The sequence below is a fragment of the Rhinolophus sinicus genome, linkage group LG04, assembly GCF_036562045.2.
Source record: "Rhinolophus sinicus isolate RSC01 linkage group LG04, ASM3656204v1, whole genome shotgun sequence".
NCBI lineage: Eukaryota > Metazoa > Chordata > Mammalia > Chiroptera > Rhinolophidae > Rhinolophus > Rhinolophus sinicus.
The window spans coordinates 101070254-101084967 of record NC_133754.1 but is presented as its reverse complement, the minus strand read 5'-3'; the positions used below and the strand labels follow the sequence as shown (position 1 = coordinate 101084967).

The 14714-nt window shown below is 38.6% G+C and overlaps 1 protein-coding gene across 11 annotated transcripts in view; it reads left to right on the top strand.

Annotated features, from left to right (window-relative positions):
- Positions 1-14714, top strand: part of KATNAL1 (katanin catalytic subunit A1 like 1) — an 81373-nt gene that overhangs the window by 18223 nt on the left and 48436 nt on the right. For all 11 annotated transcript variants that reach the window (XM_019736488.2, XM_019736479.2, XM_074330073.1 and 8 more), the window contains 2 exons: positions 2961-3136; positions 4982-5142. In XM_019736488.2, coding sequence (XP_019592047.1) covers positions 2975-3136; positions 4982-5142 — 323 coding nt within the window. In that variant the 5' untranslated portion in view covers positions 2961-2974. The remainder of the gene's footprint in view (positions 1-2960; positions 3137-4981; positions 5143-14714) is intronic.

Sequence of the window (14714 nt, the reverse complement as noted above, 5' to 3'; positions counted from 1 at the left end):
TGACCTCTCTTCATCAGTGACATGTTCTCTCCCCTCAGAAAAACGTTCAATCCATTTTTACACTGCCTTTTTCTTCATGGCATTATCCCCATAAACTTGGACTAACATGTCCCTCATTTCACTTCCACTCTTGCCAAGTTGAAAAATAAATTTAATGTTTCTTTGTTGCTCTAATTCAAGTTCAGACATTCTTGCGACGGCACACAAAAACATTCAACGACAGGGGCGGCCGGATGGCTCAGTTGATTAGAGCGTGAGCTCTGAACAACAGCATTGCCAGTTTGATTCCTGCATGGGATGGTGGGCTGTGCCCCCTGCAACTAAAGATTGAAAAGGGCAACTGGACTTGGAGCTGATTTGTGCCCTTCACAACCAGATTGAAGGACAATGACTTGGAGCTGATGGGTACTGTAGAGACACTCTGTTCCCCAATATTCCCAAATGAAAAAAAAAAATCATTTAAAAAAAACAAAAACATGCAACAACAATAATGAACGCCACTTAACAAGACACCGCCACTCGTAGACATAAACACAACTGGGAGACATTGATATACCAAGGTTGTGAGACCTTCCCTAATTGTTTGTACAGCGCTGCCAGTGTAAGTGCTCGGTGGCAAGTTCACGAACTTAATCGTCACACCTCATACTCCCCCTCACTTCGAACACACCTATCTCATCGTTCTTGCCACTTTCTGAAGCAGTTCTTGAAGTTCTCTTTCGTGAGTGTCGTTGTTTGTGCTGTTGTGGCTGCCTCAATGTCCTGAATCGATTCAAAATGTTTACCTTTCATGATTATTTTGACTTTGGGAAGAGCCAGAAGTAGCCCAGTACCAGATCCAGTGAATAAGGTGGATGAGGACACACCATAGTGTTTTTGTTTGACAGTAATTGCTGTACCAGAAGTGGTTTGTGACATGGAGACTTTCCATTGTGATCAAAACATGGTGAATGCCGCTGCCGAGTGGCACCCAATGGAAAGGCAGGGATCTTCAATATGGGCAACGGAGCGTCGAACCTTAGTAGCAGTGTGTGACAGGTTTCAGCTTGTTGGGTGCAGTCAGTTTGGTGTGAGCTATGGTTGAGGGAAGGTGTGTTTTAAAGTGTGCCCTAAATCATCCATTATGACAACTCTCCATGTCACACATCACTTCTGGTATGGAAATTTCTGTCAAAAACATTACAGTGTGTCCTCATCTACCTTATTCACCAGATCTGGCACCTTGTGACTTCTGGCTCTTCCCCAAAGTCAAAATAATTCAGGGCATCGAGGCAGCCATGACAGCGCAACTAAAGACATTCACGAAAGAGGACTTCCAGAACTGGTTCAGAAAGTGGCAAGATGATGGGATAAGTGTGTTCCAAGCGAGGGGGACTATTTAGAAGGGGATTAATGGCAATGTATCTTTTACTGTAATAAAATTTTTTTATTTAAACATTCACTGTATTGTTTGAATATTACTTTACTGATCATCGATCTCTGTGAATTCATGTACTGGTACCATACTGCTTTAGTTATTTAGGCTTACTGATACATTGAAAGTCTATTTAAAGCCAGTGTTATTAAAGTCTATTAAAATCTCATTATACTTTTCTAAACAAAGACAAAACAGCAAAAAAAGAAAATATATGGAACAGCTTTGTTTCTGCTGCATTCATTCATTCATTCATTCATTCATTCATTGTAATAAGACCTTATTGCTTTTTGTTACTCTTCTAATTTGAAGAAGATGCTTTCCATGGTTGCTCTGTATTCTGTAGGTCTAATGAACATTGGAATTTCTTACCATGTAAAAATAGTAACTTGTTTGCTGCAGTGTATTCTCAACTCCCTGCCATTGAACCTGTGCTGGAAGAAGGTGCAAATAATATTATAATATGCCAAAACACATAAAGGAAGCAGCTTTGTTTTCAAGAACGTACTGGAGTCATTTAAAATGCCTACAACTAGATGTGGTTGTGAGGAAGTTTTTGAGCCCCTTTAGAATAGATAAGAGGCACAGAGGGAGAGCCAAACTATCCACACCAAAATTTAATACCCGCAGGGAGGCACAGAGAAATACTTGACTCCCTCTGAGTGAGTTCATTGGCTTGCTTTTGTAGGTAGTAAGAGTAGGGCAGTTTGGACTCCTTGTCAGGACATCATTCTTCTGTGTGTCTGGACTTCCTGCTCTTTATCGTCTTGGGTGGAAAGTATCTGCATAGAAGCCTGGCACGATTTGGCAGATGATGGAAAGCCTGGCAGAAAGGCCAGAATGATGAACGGGGGGCTTTGGTGGAAGCCAGAGGTTCAGATGATGGTCTAGCATCTTGTAGAAGGGAAAAGATTAGTGACACGTAGTTATTTTCACAGACAAAAAGCTGTAGTGAGTGCCAGCATGATGGAAGATTACAAGTTGAGGAACAAAAAGGGCTCAGGTAGTTTGATTCAGGCTTTTGTGTAGATTCACGTTGTAGGGGACATTAAATATGTATGAATGGTGCATGGACAACTATTGGCTGTTCCTTTTAAGAGTGTTCCTTTACTATGACTTTTTGTTCTTGGAGGCCAAAAAAATTTTAATGTGAACTAATTTCTGCAGTTTTAATTGATGTGAGAGGAAAATGTGTGATATTTTTATGTTTCTACATTGTCAAGAATAAATTGAAAGAAGTTAAAGCAAGTTCATCATTACTATTATTACAGCTTGTGGTAATTACAAATGAGCAAGGAAAACTAGAACCTGTAACATAAATCAATAGTTCAGAGCTGTGTAATTTCTCTTCTTATTATCTCCTTGGGTGTTCTTTTGTGATCTCCCTGTGCTGCGAAAATTAGAAACTTTCAGTACCAAAAGATGCATTCAGATAACCTCAAAGAAGGAGAGAACCACTTTGACTTTCAAACTAGTTTTGAGCAGGTATTTTAAAGAATAATAAAGTTTTAAAATCAGCTAAAAAGTCATTATATTTTATGTTTAGGTCTTTGAAAGAATATGAATTTGGCTGAGATTTGTGACAATGCAAAGAAAGGAAGAGAATATGCGCTTCTTGGAAATTATGACTCATCGATGGTGTATTACCAAGGGGTGATCCAGCAAATTCAGAGACACTGCCAGTCAGTCAGAGACCCGGCCGTGAAGGGCAAATGGCAGCAGGTGAGACCACATGACAGTGTCCGCGGGCAAGGGCCGGCGTCTGTTGTACTTGCAAGATTAGAGCTTGAGATGCCCTTAGTAGTTCTTACTTGTCAGAATACTGAGATGCTTTTAAAATGAACTCTGAATAGTTGTCTCTCTTGCCCAGTTAGTATTTTATATATTTTTGATAACGTATTTCATGAGACATATTTCAAAGACACTTAATTTTAATGGAATCTACTTTCAATTTTTAAAAAAATTTTATGATCAGTGGCCTAATTGTATGTGAATACAAATTTTTGAAATAAGGTATTGCTACTTTACCCTTTCATATCTACATGTAGTTCTGACCAATTTCATAAAACTATATAAATGTCTAACCACTATGCAGTATACCTGAAATTAATATAATAATTGTGTGTCAACTGTAATTGAAAAACAATTTTTTTAAAGGAAAGTTTCTTCTTTTGAAAGACTCGTTACAAATACAAAGGAATCAGTAATCTAATAAGAAAACCATTATATTTGCTGTCTCTTGACTATACAACTAAATTATGTAATAGTATAGTTAATAAAAAAGTTGAATTATAATTTCTCCACTTATTCTTAAAACTTGAAATTGTTTTAAAATTAAAAGTACAAAGTCGAGCATTTCTTTGAAGTTTCCATTTTATGTACTAATGCCTTTTAAATGTTTCTTCTAATTTTTCCACTAGTCAGAAATTGATGTTTTTCTAAGTTTTCAGGGTAAATTTGGCTTACTTTCTGACTTAAGTGTTACCAGATTATGTTGTGTGTGAGAACAATATACTTGTTCTAACTCAAGTTGAAATTTTCAGTTTTCTCCTATCCTGCACACTAGCCACAGATAAGAGTGTTTTATAAATCTAGCACGGAAATATTTTTGACACGTTCTTAATTGTGTTAAATAGTGGCCATATCTATTCAGATATTTCTGTTATGTTTCTTTCATTAAGTTCTGAAATTTCGTTTTTCCAAGTATAGCATGTAATTGTATATAGGAGCAGTTCAATTTTACCTAGGATTTTCTTTGGTTCTGAAGTTCCTTTATTTGGTCTTTTCTATAATTCAAGGTAAAAATGAGGGAAAGTTTCTTAAGTTCTGCTTTATAGTAAAATGTCCTTCCTGGTTAAAAAATTAAGAATTGTAATTTTCAATCTATTTATCTGTTTGCCTTTGAAAATCAGTTTTGCTCCAAGTTTGAAAACACAAGAATCTCCCCATAGTAGGTGCTCAGTGAGGTTTTGTAACTATAGGAAAAGCCTTGCTTTTAAGCTCAAAGTCAACTTTACCCAGCACTTGAAAGAATTTAAACAAGGCCAGAAGAATTCAGATTTGAGGTGAATTTAAATAAAAATCAGAAGTGGGTGATTCATAGTGTAATACCACTTCCAGCTTTCAGATGCTCATCAAGGGCAGGCATGTTATATTTAGTGATACTGGAGGTAGGAAATGCTGGTCAAAATTTTGGCTGACAGTTTTTTGGAAGCTATTTATAAATATAGTAAAAAGATTGAGCATTACACAGATTTCTGGGAATGGTTAACTTATTAGACTTTGTCGCTTATTTCAAATTGTTAATGGTCAGCAATTCTTTGGTAGAAATAAAATTCCATTACGAAGATACATAGCCACTTCCCCTATGAAAAAGTATGTATTATAATTATGGCTTCTTTCAGACTAAATTCCTGCCCTCCTATCTACTTTGTTTTTTGAATATGCTTTAATGACTAATTTTGTATACTTTGAACAACATTAAATTTGCATTCTATAATGATTTGTTATTTACAATTTATATAAACTTGAAACCGTTTCTGGTATAAAGGCTATATATTTTTTAAGGTTCGGCAGGAATTATTGGAAGAATATGAACAAGTTAAAAGTATTGTCAGCACGTTGGAAAGTTTTAAAATCGACAAGCCCCCCGATTTTCCCGTTTCCTGTCAAGATGAACCATTTAGAGACCCTGCTGTTTGGCCACCCCCTGTTCCTGCAGAACACAGGTAAATGGGACTTAATACTCTTTATCTAATCGATATTTAGAGTAAAGAGAGCGACACTTTATTTGAACAAAGGATGAAAAAGTCTTTTTGGAGGGCATGTAAATTTAATATCTTTGATAATTTTCATACCTACAGGTTTACAGAGTGCATTTGCTAAAGAACCATAGTAGTCAATCACTTGTCATATATCTTGCTTTTAGAATGTTATCATGACAGTAGAAATTGCTAGTCCTAAAATTTATCGGTTAAGTGAGGCCTTAGATTTCATGTCAGCATCAACACTTAGATGGCTATCTTGCTTTCAAACGTTTTTGCTTTGAAAGACTCTACCAGCTTTAGATGAAATGGCGGACAAGTAGGATTCCTCTGGCTGGGCTACAGTCAGTTTCCAGAGTCATGGTGCAGAAGGAGCCTTAGTGTTCCATAAGGTTCAAGGTCATGTTCCAGTGTGTGGCCTATAAAGCTTTAAGTTTATGTCCCTGTGCATCCTCTACACCTCTGTCTTCTTGTTCTTTCCTGTCTTTGCCGGTCTGTTCTTTCTTCCAGGAATACCCATAATCTCCATCTAAGCAACTCATTCATTCTTCAGGTCTCAGCTCAATGTATTTCCTCTTTGCAGCCTTTTTAAATTAGCCCAGGCATAACAGTTTGTTCATAGCAGGTATATCATGTTGCATTTCTTTGTCTCTTCACAAGATTAGGAGCTTTGTAAGGGCTAGGACCATGGTTTTATTTACTCAAGACAAGAATAACAAACTTCCATTGTTAACACAGGGTTTGGCACATAGTAGGCATTCAGCCAACATTGACTGAATTAACTGTTCATTCTGTAGGTGAGGAAAGTGAGGCCTGAGAGACCCTGACCTGTGAGTTAGGCAAGGTCAGGATCTGAGTTTAGATCTCTCTGGCTTTTTTTAGTCCCCTTGTGAGGTGTTATTGTGGCCAGTGTTGCATCATAGAACGGAAGTTTCCCTTTGATCAGCAGCTGTGAGCCTGTGTTTAACTTGTTGATCTCTTAAAGTTTCCTAACAGCATTGAAAGAACTGTGAAAAGTGGTTAATTTATTCCTTCAGTGTGTTTTCCACGGAGGGAAAGATCATTTTATGATTCCCGTTATAAAAACACTGGGTGCTGAGTATTTTCTAAGGTCTAAACAATATGGTGCTTTCCTCAGATGTAACCACCTTCAGGTGTTTTGGATCAAGGTAACCATTACCCCTCAAGAGGCAGTGTTTCGGGAGTCGTAGGTTTGTTACCATGGAAGTTCCAGAGTAAATACTGAGAGAAAGTAATAATGGCATTTTGACCTATCAGAACTTGGAAGTGCTGTGTATGTATATATAATGAAATACCTTTATTTTTTTCTGAAAGTCATTATTTCAGTAATATACTTCTGGTTTAAAGCTAAAAGCTGACAATAGCTTTATTTTTATTTAGATATAATTGACATAAATGTTATGTAAATTTAAGATGTGCAATGTGTTGTGATATATTTATATACTGCAATATGATTTCCATGGCGGGGCTAGCTAATACCTCTGTCCTGTCACGTAAGTTTCATTTCCTTTTATTGGTGGAACAGTTAAGATCTCATCTCTTAGCAAGTTTGAAGTATTGTTGTGTCATCCTGTTAATGTGATGTATCACATTTATTGATTTATAGATGTTGAACCAACCTGGCACCCCAGGGATAACTCTCATGTGGTCATGCTGTATAATCCTTTTAATATGTTGTTGAATTTGGTTTGCTAATACTTTGTTGAGAAGTTTTGCCTCTGTATTCATTAGGGATATTGCTCTGTAGTTTTCTTTATTGTAGTGTCCTTATTTGGCTTGGTATCAGGGTAATGCTGGTCTCGTAAAAAGTTTAGAAGTGTTTCCTCTTCAGTTTTTTGGAAGAGTTTGAGAAGGATTGGTGTTCTCTTCTTTAAAAGTTTGGTAAAATTCACCAGTGAAGCCATCTGGTCCTGGGAATAACTTGCAGTATAGGAAATACCTGTTCTGAATTGCTAGAGAACCATGATGTATTTTAAAAAGCAGTGGCCACAGATAATAACTCTAATATTCGTGGCTCAAACTGAATAAAAACCTGTGGTCGTATTTTCCAATTGATGAACACTTACTTGGAAAGTTCTCCTCGTTGCAGAAACACTACCCCAGGTATTTCCTTTTCTTTGTCCTCCCTGAACTGCCCATAACACAGATCTGATTTCTTTTCATACTTGTGTTTCAATCCTTACTGTTAATGAAAGTGAAAGATGAATGGACCAGAATGTACTTCTCCAAACCACCACTCTCCGTACTAAATTTTAAAAAACGTTTCCCTTCTATATAGCCATGTGTGCATTTTTTTCCCTCTGTAGGCCAGAAACCCTTAATAAAAGCAAGTCTAAGACCGTATTTTGGGGAAAAGAAAAGATTCTTATTCCCACGTATATTGTCAACAGCAATAGAAAAACACCCAACAATTCCAAAAGATTCTACTAGTGAAGGAATTCTGTTGAATACCTTGACTACTAGCGTGGGATTAGTAGTTTTACTCTATGAATAAGCGAAATCACAGTTCCTTCATCAAATAATAATATCATAGTAACATATATGCGAGGCATATGTTAACGAAATAAACTTTACACAGGTTTGTAGCATAGAATATCTTCATGAGCTGGTAAAATAAGTATTATGATTGTAAGTATAGGGTTAAGAGTTGTGGGCAGTTAGAGTTATGTAATATTTTTCTCCTTTTGCGATTTTGTTTCTTCTGCAGGTTATGTAAAACATGTAATAAAACTTTCACCTAGAGTGTGGATATAGTCATTAGATATTCTTGGTTTAATGGGAATACAGTTTACTTCAGTCTATGAGATCTGAGTTTGAGTTCTCCTTCTAATGCCTGCTTGTTTTATGACCTTGAGTAAGTTACTTAGCCTCTCTGAACGTTAGCTTCACTACCTGTTAAACGAGGCTCTCTGCGTCATGGGATTAATTAAGAGAATTTAATGTCTAAGACAGGAACTGGCATGTAATAAGTAATTAAAATTGCTTATGGTTAACTCCGAAATAAAGTACCACAATGTTCTTTCAGATAATAATAAGCGAATAACAGAATTTTAAAAAGGATAGCCTTATCCATAGAATTCCTAAAGGAATTTTATTTTTCCCCTGCACATTCTACATAATCCTTAGTTTTCTGAAACATTTTGTATAACTGTGGCAGAGAGAATATGGTTTTTAAATGTCTAAGTCTCATGAACTTTGTGATTATTTTCAGGGAAAGGATGATAACTGATTATCAGTCACTTACTATATGTTGTACAAGCATTATTTTATTTAAACCTCCAATAAGCTCATGAAGCAGCTACTGTTAGTATGTACCCATATTACTATTACTAATTTATTATTATGAAACCCATTTACAGCTGAGGACATGGAAGCGTGTTATTTTCCCAAAGAGTTTGTTATTTCCCAAAGTCATCTGTACAAGAAAGTGGCAGAGCCAGGATTTGAACCTAGATGTCCTCAACTTCAGGGGTCTTACTTATATCCATTCTGCTGTGTTACTTTCCTACACATACTCAGTGGTGACTGTGGCATGTTTTGATAAACGTGTATATCCTGATACCTGTGTATAGATCTGTTATCCACTTGATTAAATTCTTACTGTATTAGAGGTGGTGGGAGAATAAAGGAGCTGAAAATGCTTAAAGAAATGAATATTGATATTTTAAATATAATTTAAAAAACTGTCTCCATGGGTACATCACACTGAAATTTGAGTAGAAGTCTATAGGAAAATAAAATTTGCTTTTCCTTGTATCGTACAAAATGTTTGCGGGATGTATCTGGCGTGTTTGCATTACTCCCAAATGGGCTAGCCCTGCTCGTGTGTCTGTGCCTTTTCCTCACGGCCTTCTAGCAGGACGTCTCCTTCTCCCGGCTGCCGCACTGAGGCCACCTGTGTAGCAGGCGTCCCAGCAGTGCTGTGCCACAGTGAGCTTACTGCTGCGTCCTGTGCCTACTGAGTGGAATCAAGGCCCTGCTTTAAATCACCAGCAGCTGCTTAGATAAGTCAAAAGAGTCTTTTAAAGTGAATTAGATGCATTGCCATAAACACAAAGAAATTGAACTGCAAAAGTAGGGTTGCGGTGGCGGTTGCTGTCAGTATTAGAATTCAGCTCCAAAGAGATGAAGCCTCCAGATCATTCTTAGTGTCCTGAGTTAACGGTGTCTTATGTTAATGAGATTATTTAATAATATTTTCATGTAAGTTTAGGTTTATTCTCTTTAATGAGACCATTTAAAAATGGTCTCTCCCAGTGGGACCTGAAGCCATGAAATTAAGATTTTGTGTGTTGGACACAGCAGTATCTGACATAGCATACAGGTATATTCAATAAACTATGCTTTATTCAACTTAAAAAAAATATGTTAGGTCTTTTTAAAGTTACATCTTTTGGGAGAGATGGCAATAAGCAAAGGATACACCAGCCTGAAATTCGTCGTTTGGCTTATTCTGTAGAGAGAAACTAGAACTCTAACAGGCCTTCTGATGTATATTTGCAAATAGGGGAAACGGCATAATGTGTTTCTGTGCACATACAGGTAGGAAGATTGATTTTTATCGAATTTGTGCTATTCTGTAGAATGTCAGCCAAGAGGAAATTCTTACTGATTTGGCATTAAAGTGGTTGCTTTATGTTTCTTTGGGTACTCAAATAGATTAAGAAACTGCTAGTATTTAAAGTCCCAATTTGCAGTAGAAAAAGATCAATTAAGGCCAAGGTCAAATACCAGTAGACAGTAAATACCATCTCATCTTTACAGGTAGTTCACCCGGGCTCTGGCTCACTTATTCTCCCGGGATTCCGAGGTAGCAGTACGAGTATTTCTCTCAGTCCACTAATTCAGTGGTTCTCCAAGTTAAGTTTACTTCTCGCTGCCTCATTTTTCTCCTCTGGAAGATGTATATTCTGATGAGATTGTTTCGTAAAATTGTTTTGAAGTCTTATGAAGAAAGACACTATATCATTGATCCATCCAACTTGTATTTTATGAACACTCATCATATGTGAGGCACCTGTGGAAAGTATAAAGGTACCCCCTCCTTCCACACACACCGTGGCCTCAAGAAACCAGTAGGAGAAAATAATCCAGACATCCTGGGAAGCTTGGGCTGGGAGGCTGGCACCTGTATCCAGGTACTGTGCCAGAAGTGTGCTGGGGGTGTGGGGGGATGCAGAGACAGACACAGGCCTGTAAAGTGCGTGTGGGAGCTGTGACTGATGGAGACTGGACCGCATTCGGTGACGAATGCGATACAGAGACTGAGAGGAAGACTAGAACAGATAATGAGCCATCTAGGCCAAGCTGTGGATACGAATTGGACATGAGAACCAGCGCTTAAGACAGAGTGAGTTAGGGGTGGCCCCTTAGGTGTCATCAGCAAGGAAGGAATTTTAAAATAGAAACTTTAAGGTCATTGTTTATATGGTGGAATCGGTTATTTGCCTAATCTGATTGGCACATTGAGATCATACTCATTTTCTTAACATTCTGTAGTCATATTCGCTTCTAAAATTCTGTTTTTGGAGAATGGGATGGACTACATTTTTACACTGTGGGTAGAATGTAGGAAGTAGCGCTGATTAACCATGACAACTGACATTTATGGAGTTCCTAACTGTGAACCAGGTACTGTGCTAATAAACTCTTTACATGGTTTATTTCTTAACCTTTACAACCACCCTCTGCAATAGGCACTAATATTATCATCCCTGTTTTTTACACGAGATTGAGGTGTAAAGATTCTAAGCAATTTTATCAAGAGCTGCGTGTAGGTCAGATAAGACGGGACTGAGAATTGGATTGGGTTGAGCAATGGGGAGCTCATTGGTGACCTTGAACATTTTTGGTGGAATGGTGGAGAATAATGGAATGGGTTCAGAGAATGAGAAGAGGAATTCAAAACAAGCATTGGGGAAGACATGAGTCAAGATTTCTTGTGTTTTAGAAGGAAAGGAATAACAGTGTGTTTGTGTGCTGATGGGAATGCTGCAGTGGAAAGGGGAAAATGGAAAATGTGTGGGAGAAATGGACGACCGGAGCAATGTCCTCGAGTGGACAAGAGGCGATGGGGACGGGTGCACCAGTGCAGGGTGCGTGGAGACAGCTGATTCAGAGTACCTGGAGGGAAGGCAGGCAGGTGTAGGTGTGGGCAGGTGTATGGGGTGGGCAGGTGTGCAGGCAGTGGGCAGGTGTAGGCGCGTGGGCAGGTGTACGGGGTGGGCTCTGTGGAAGGTGATTTCAGTGAGGGAGAAAAAGCGTGCAAGATAGTCCGAGAGGGAGGACAGGGAGCAGATGTGTTCCAGGGTCCAGACTCTAGTCCGAAGTACCCCAGAGTGGGAGATCATTCCAGGTGGCTGTTTTCTTTTATGTTTTCTCTGGGGAGCATTTGTCTTATTTTGTAGAACTCACTAGACACTTGAAATCTTTCTTTATTTTGGAATTCTAGATATTTGTTACAATAAGTGCCTAAAAACTTGGTATTTCTGTCATTTTTTAATGTTACAGAAAGGACAACTGAAAGATAGAAATTTTAATTCATTAGAGGTAAACTAAGGTATGGGAACAAGATAGTGGTAAGTAAAAATGAAGTCATAACACGTTACTTTAAAATTCTTTTGAAAAGCCTGTGCCTTGTTGCCTGTCAGCCCCTGTGCTTCCCCTTCCTTGGTTCCTCTGGCAGCTGCCACGGTGTCCTGGACATGTAGAGCCTTTCACGCCCCTTTTCCTTAGGAACTCAGAATCCTGGGGCTCCACTCACTGCAGGACTGGGGCTGAATTCTCGAAGATAACTTTCCCGTTTAATACTGGAATGCCTCTTCTCAAGACCTGCTGTGTTTAACTTCTGTAACACTTGGTGTTTACGTCTTTCTTCTTGCCCTCTCTTCGTACGGCTTCCGTGGCATTACACCATTCTGGTTCTCTTCCCCTTTTTCTTGTTTCTGACTGTGGCTGCTGCTTTGTTTTACCTCCTCCTCGTGTTGTTCCCTACTAGTCTTCACTTCGCCGCTCTTTCTGTATTCGGTTCTGCTTGGCATAGCCAGCATCCGCTGTGTGCTAGGCTCTGGGATGCAGAGAACAGAGGGCTGGTTCTTGCCTGCCAGGAGCTCAGGTTCTAGAAGCTGTTTCCTTTGCCTAGAGCTGGATAGTTAACCAGGCTTTGGGGTTCTCATCCGAACTCTGCCCCTTAGTGTCTGTGAGGACCGGCTATTCAACCTCTCCCTCATTTCCCACTTCTGTGAGTTGGGGATCAATTCTATAGTTACCTCATGGGGTTATTTTGAGAATTAAATGATTGAATGCAAGTAAAGTGTAAAGACAGCCCGGTGCACAGGAAGTGCTTGAGGAGTCTGTTTTCATCCCCTGCTCCCTGCCACGGGCCGCCCCCGATGCTCCCTGGCTGCTGCCCGGACCTCACACGGCCCCTGGGGGCTTACCCTGACCGTCTCAGTCAAGGCGTTTACCCCTCACTTACCATTGGCGCTCTACCCCTTACTCTGCACAGTACTTACTGCTGCCATTGTTTATCGTCCCCACTACGTGGTAAGCTCTGTGAGGTCACGGCCTTTGATTTTGTCACTGCTGAGTGGTGCCTGGCACAGGGTAGGCATTCAGTAAATATTTGTTGAGTGAATGAGTAAGTACAATGCTTAGATTTTTTCCATGTGTTTACCAGTTGTTTTTCTCACTATGCCTTGCATTTTACTCTTTCTATATTCAGTTTCTTCTTTCCTGAAACATGTTCTTTAATAGTCTTACAAGGGTCTCTATTAGTGGTAAACACTCAGTTTTTGTCTCAAAATAGTTTAGTACAGAGCACTGGATTGGTAGTTATTTATTCTCTGTGCTTTGAAGATGACATTAATAATAGTATTATCTTGCCTTCTGGCGTACTATCAGTCTAATTGTTCATTTGTAGATAACTTTTCTCTTTCATTGTTTTTATGAGTTTATTTTTTGTCTTTGGTGTTAAACAATTTCACTATGAATCATCTAAAGTATGGATTTATTTTTACTTATGCTACTTAAGACTTGTGTTTCTTTTGTTTTGCATTTTTTTATGCTTTTGTCCACTCATTTTATAGTCTATAACTAATAGTTCTATTATCAGAAGCTATTGGAAGTCTTATCTTTTTCATTTCTGATGGCTCTTGTTTGCGGTCAAGTTGAGAATGTAATGTCTCAATGTTTTAGTCATTCTAATGTGTGGCTTGTTGAGGAGGATGGTACTCCGGTGTTTGCTTCATCCAGGTGCCTTAGGGATGTCACCTGCCCAGCACTGCTCTTAGGTCAATTTCTTTGCTCAAGGTGGTATAAACCTGAATCCCAAATCACAAGAGAGCAGGCCCTTGGTTACTGTTTCTAGGGGAGACTTGCTCATTCCACCAGTATCGAACAGGTAGAAAGATGTACTTGTTTTTTCCGTGTGTGTGTGTGTGTGTGTGTGTGTTTGCTTTATTTTAAATTCTGCCATGTCATTGAGGTTGTAGCCCTTTGGGAGTCCTGGCATTCTGGGGTAGTCTCAGTTCAACTTTGATTGTGTGGACCTCAGGCCTTGTCTCACCTCTTACTGTGTGGTCATTACATCTCAAACCCCTAGGTGTCTCAGGCCTGGGAACCCCAAAGGACTGCCGTGTCATCCGCCTCTTCTTCTTTTTATTTTTTGGCCATTATCATTTGGCCCTCTGGTAAGAGCACCTAAGTATATAAAGGATATTTGTTACATTTTACCCAGAATTCCTATATGTTTTATAGTGAGAAGGTTTTCAGCTTGTTTTTGTTGTTACCATATTTTTATTATTTTTGTATTTCTATTATAAGTTGTTGAGGGTCTTAGCCTACACTTTGTTGTTTTTGAGGACTGTTTATGGCTTAGTTGGGAACTTCATAAATACTACATAAATACTACATAAATACTACTTGAGCAAGGCTGTAGTTGTAGTATTTATGTGTGGACAGAAAGGGATGTCCAGTATAATTCTTAAAATACGTATATATTTTCAGATAAATTATAAGCTTCTTGAATGCAGGGATTATGTCATATGTTTTTAGTATCCCTATGGTTTGAAAATTAGTAGAATAATCTCGGAACTTGACTACAGGCTAGACAAAGAACTGCGAGATAAAGTTCAACGGATATTATTTTAATATCTTTAAAAGTTATATAGTCCTTATACTCTGAAAGAATGCCATTGTCTGTGTAGTTTTCAGCTCTTTAGAGTTAGGCAGAAAATAAATTAAGTATTTTAAGTTTTCAGGTTCAAAATGCCAAAGAAGAGCAAGGTGCAATCAAGTAATTAACCTGCCTGGGAGAGGTGGGATTCTACCATAAGACTAAAGAATCACTAATGTTATCTGCCCCTCCCCCCACCTTTGAAGTGATGGATGACTGGCTTTGCAACTTTAAATCAGGCTTAGTATGACCCTTCAGAATCACTGATAAAAATCCAGTAACTATCCTAGCTGAAATATCTGGTTGTGGGTAACATCAAGATCCTAAGAAGGCAACCCCC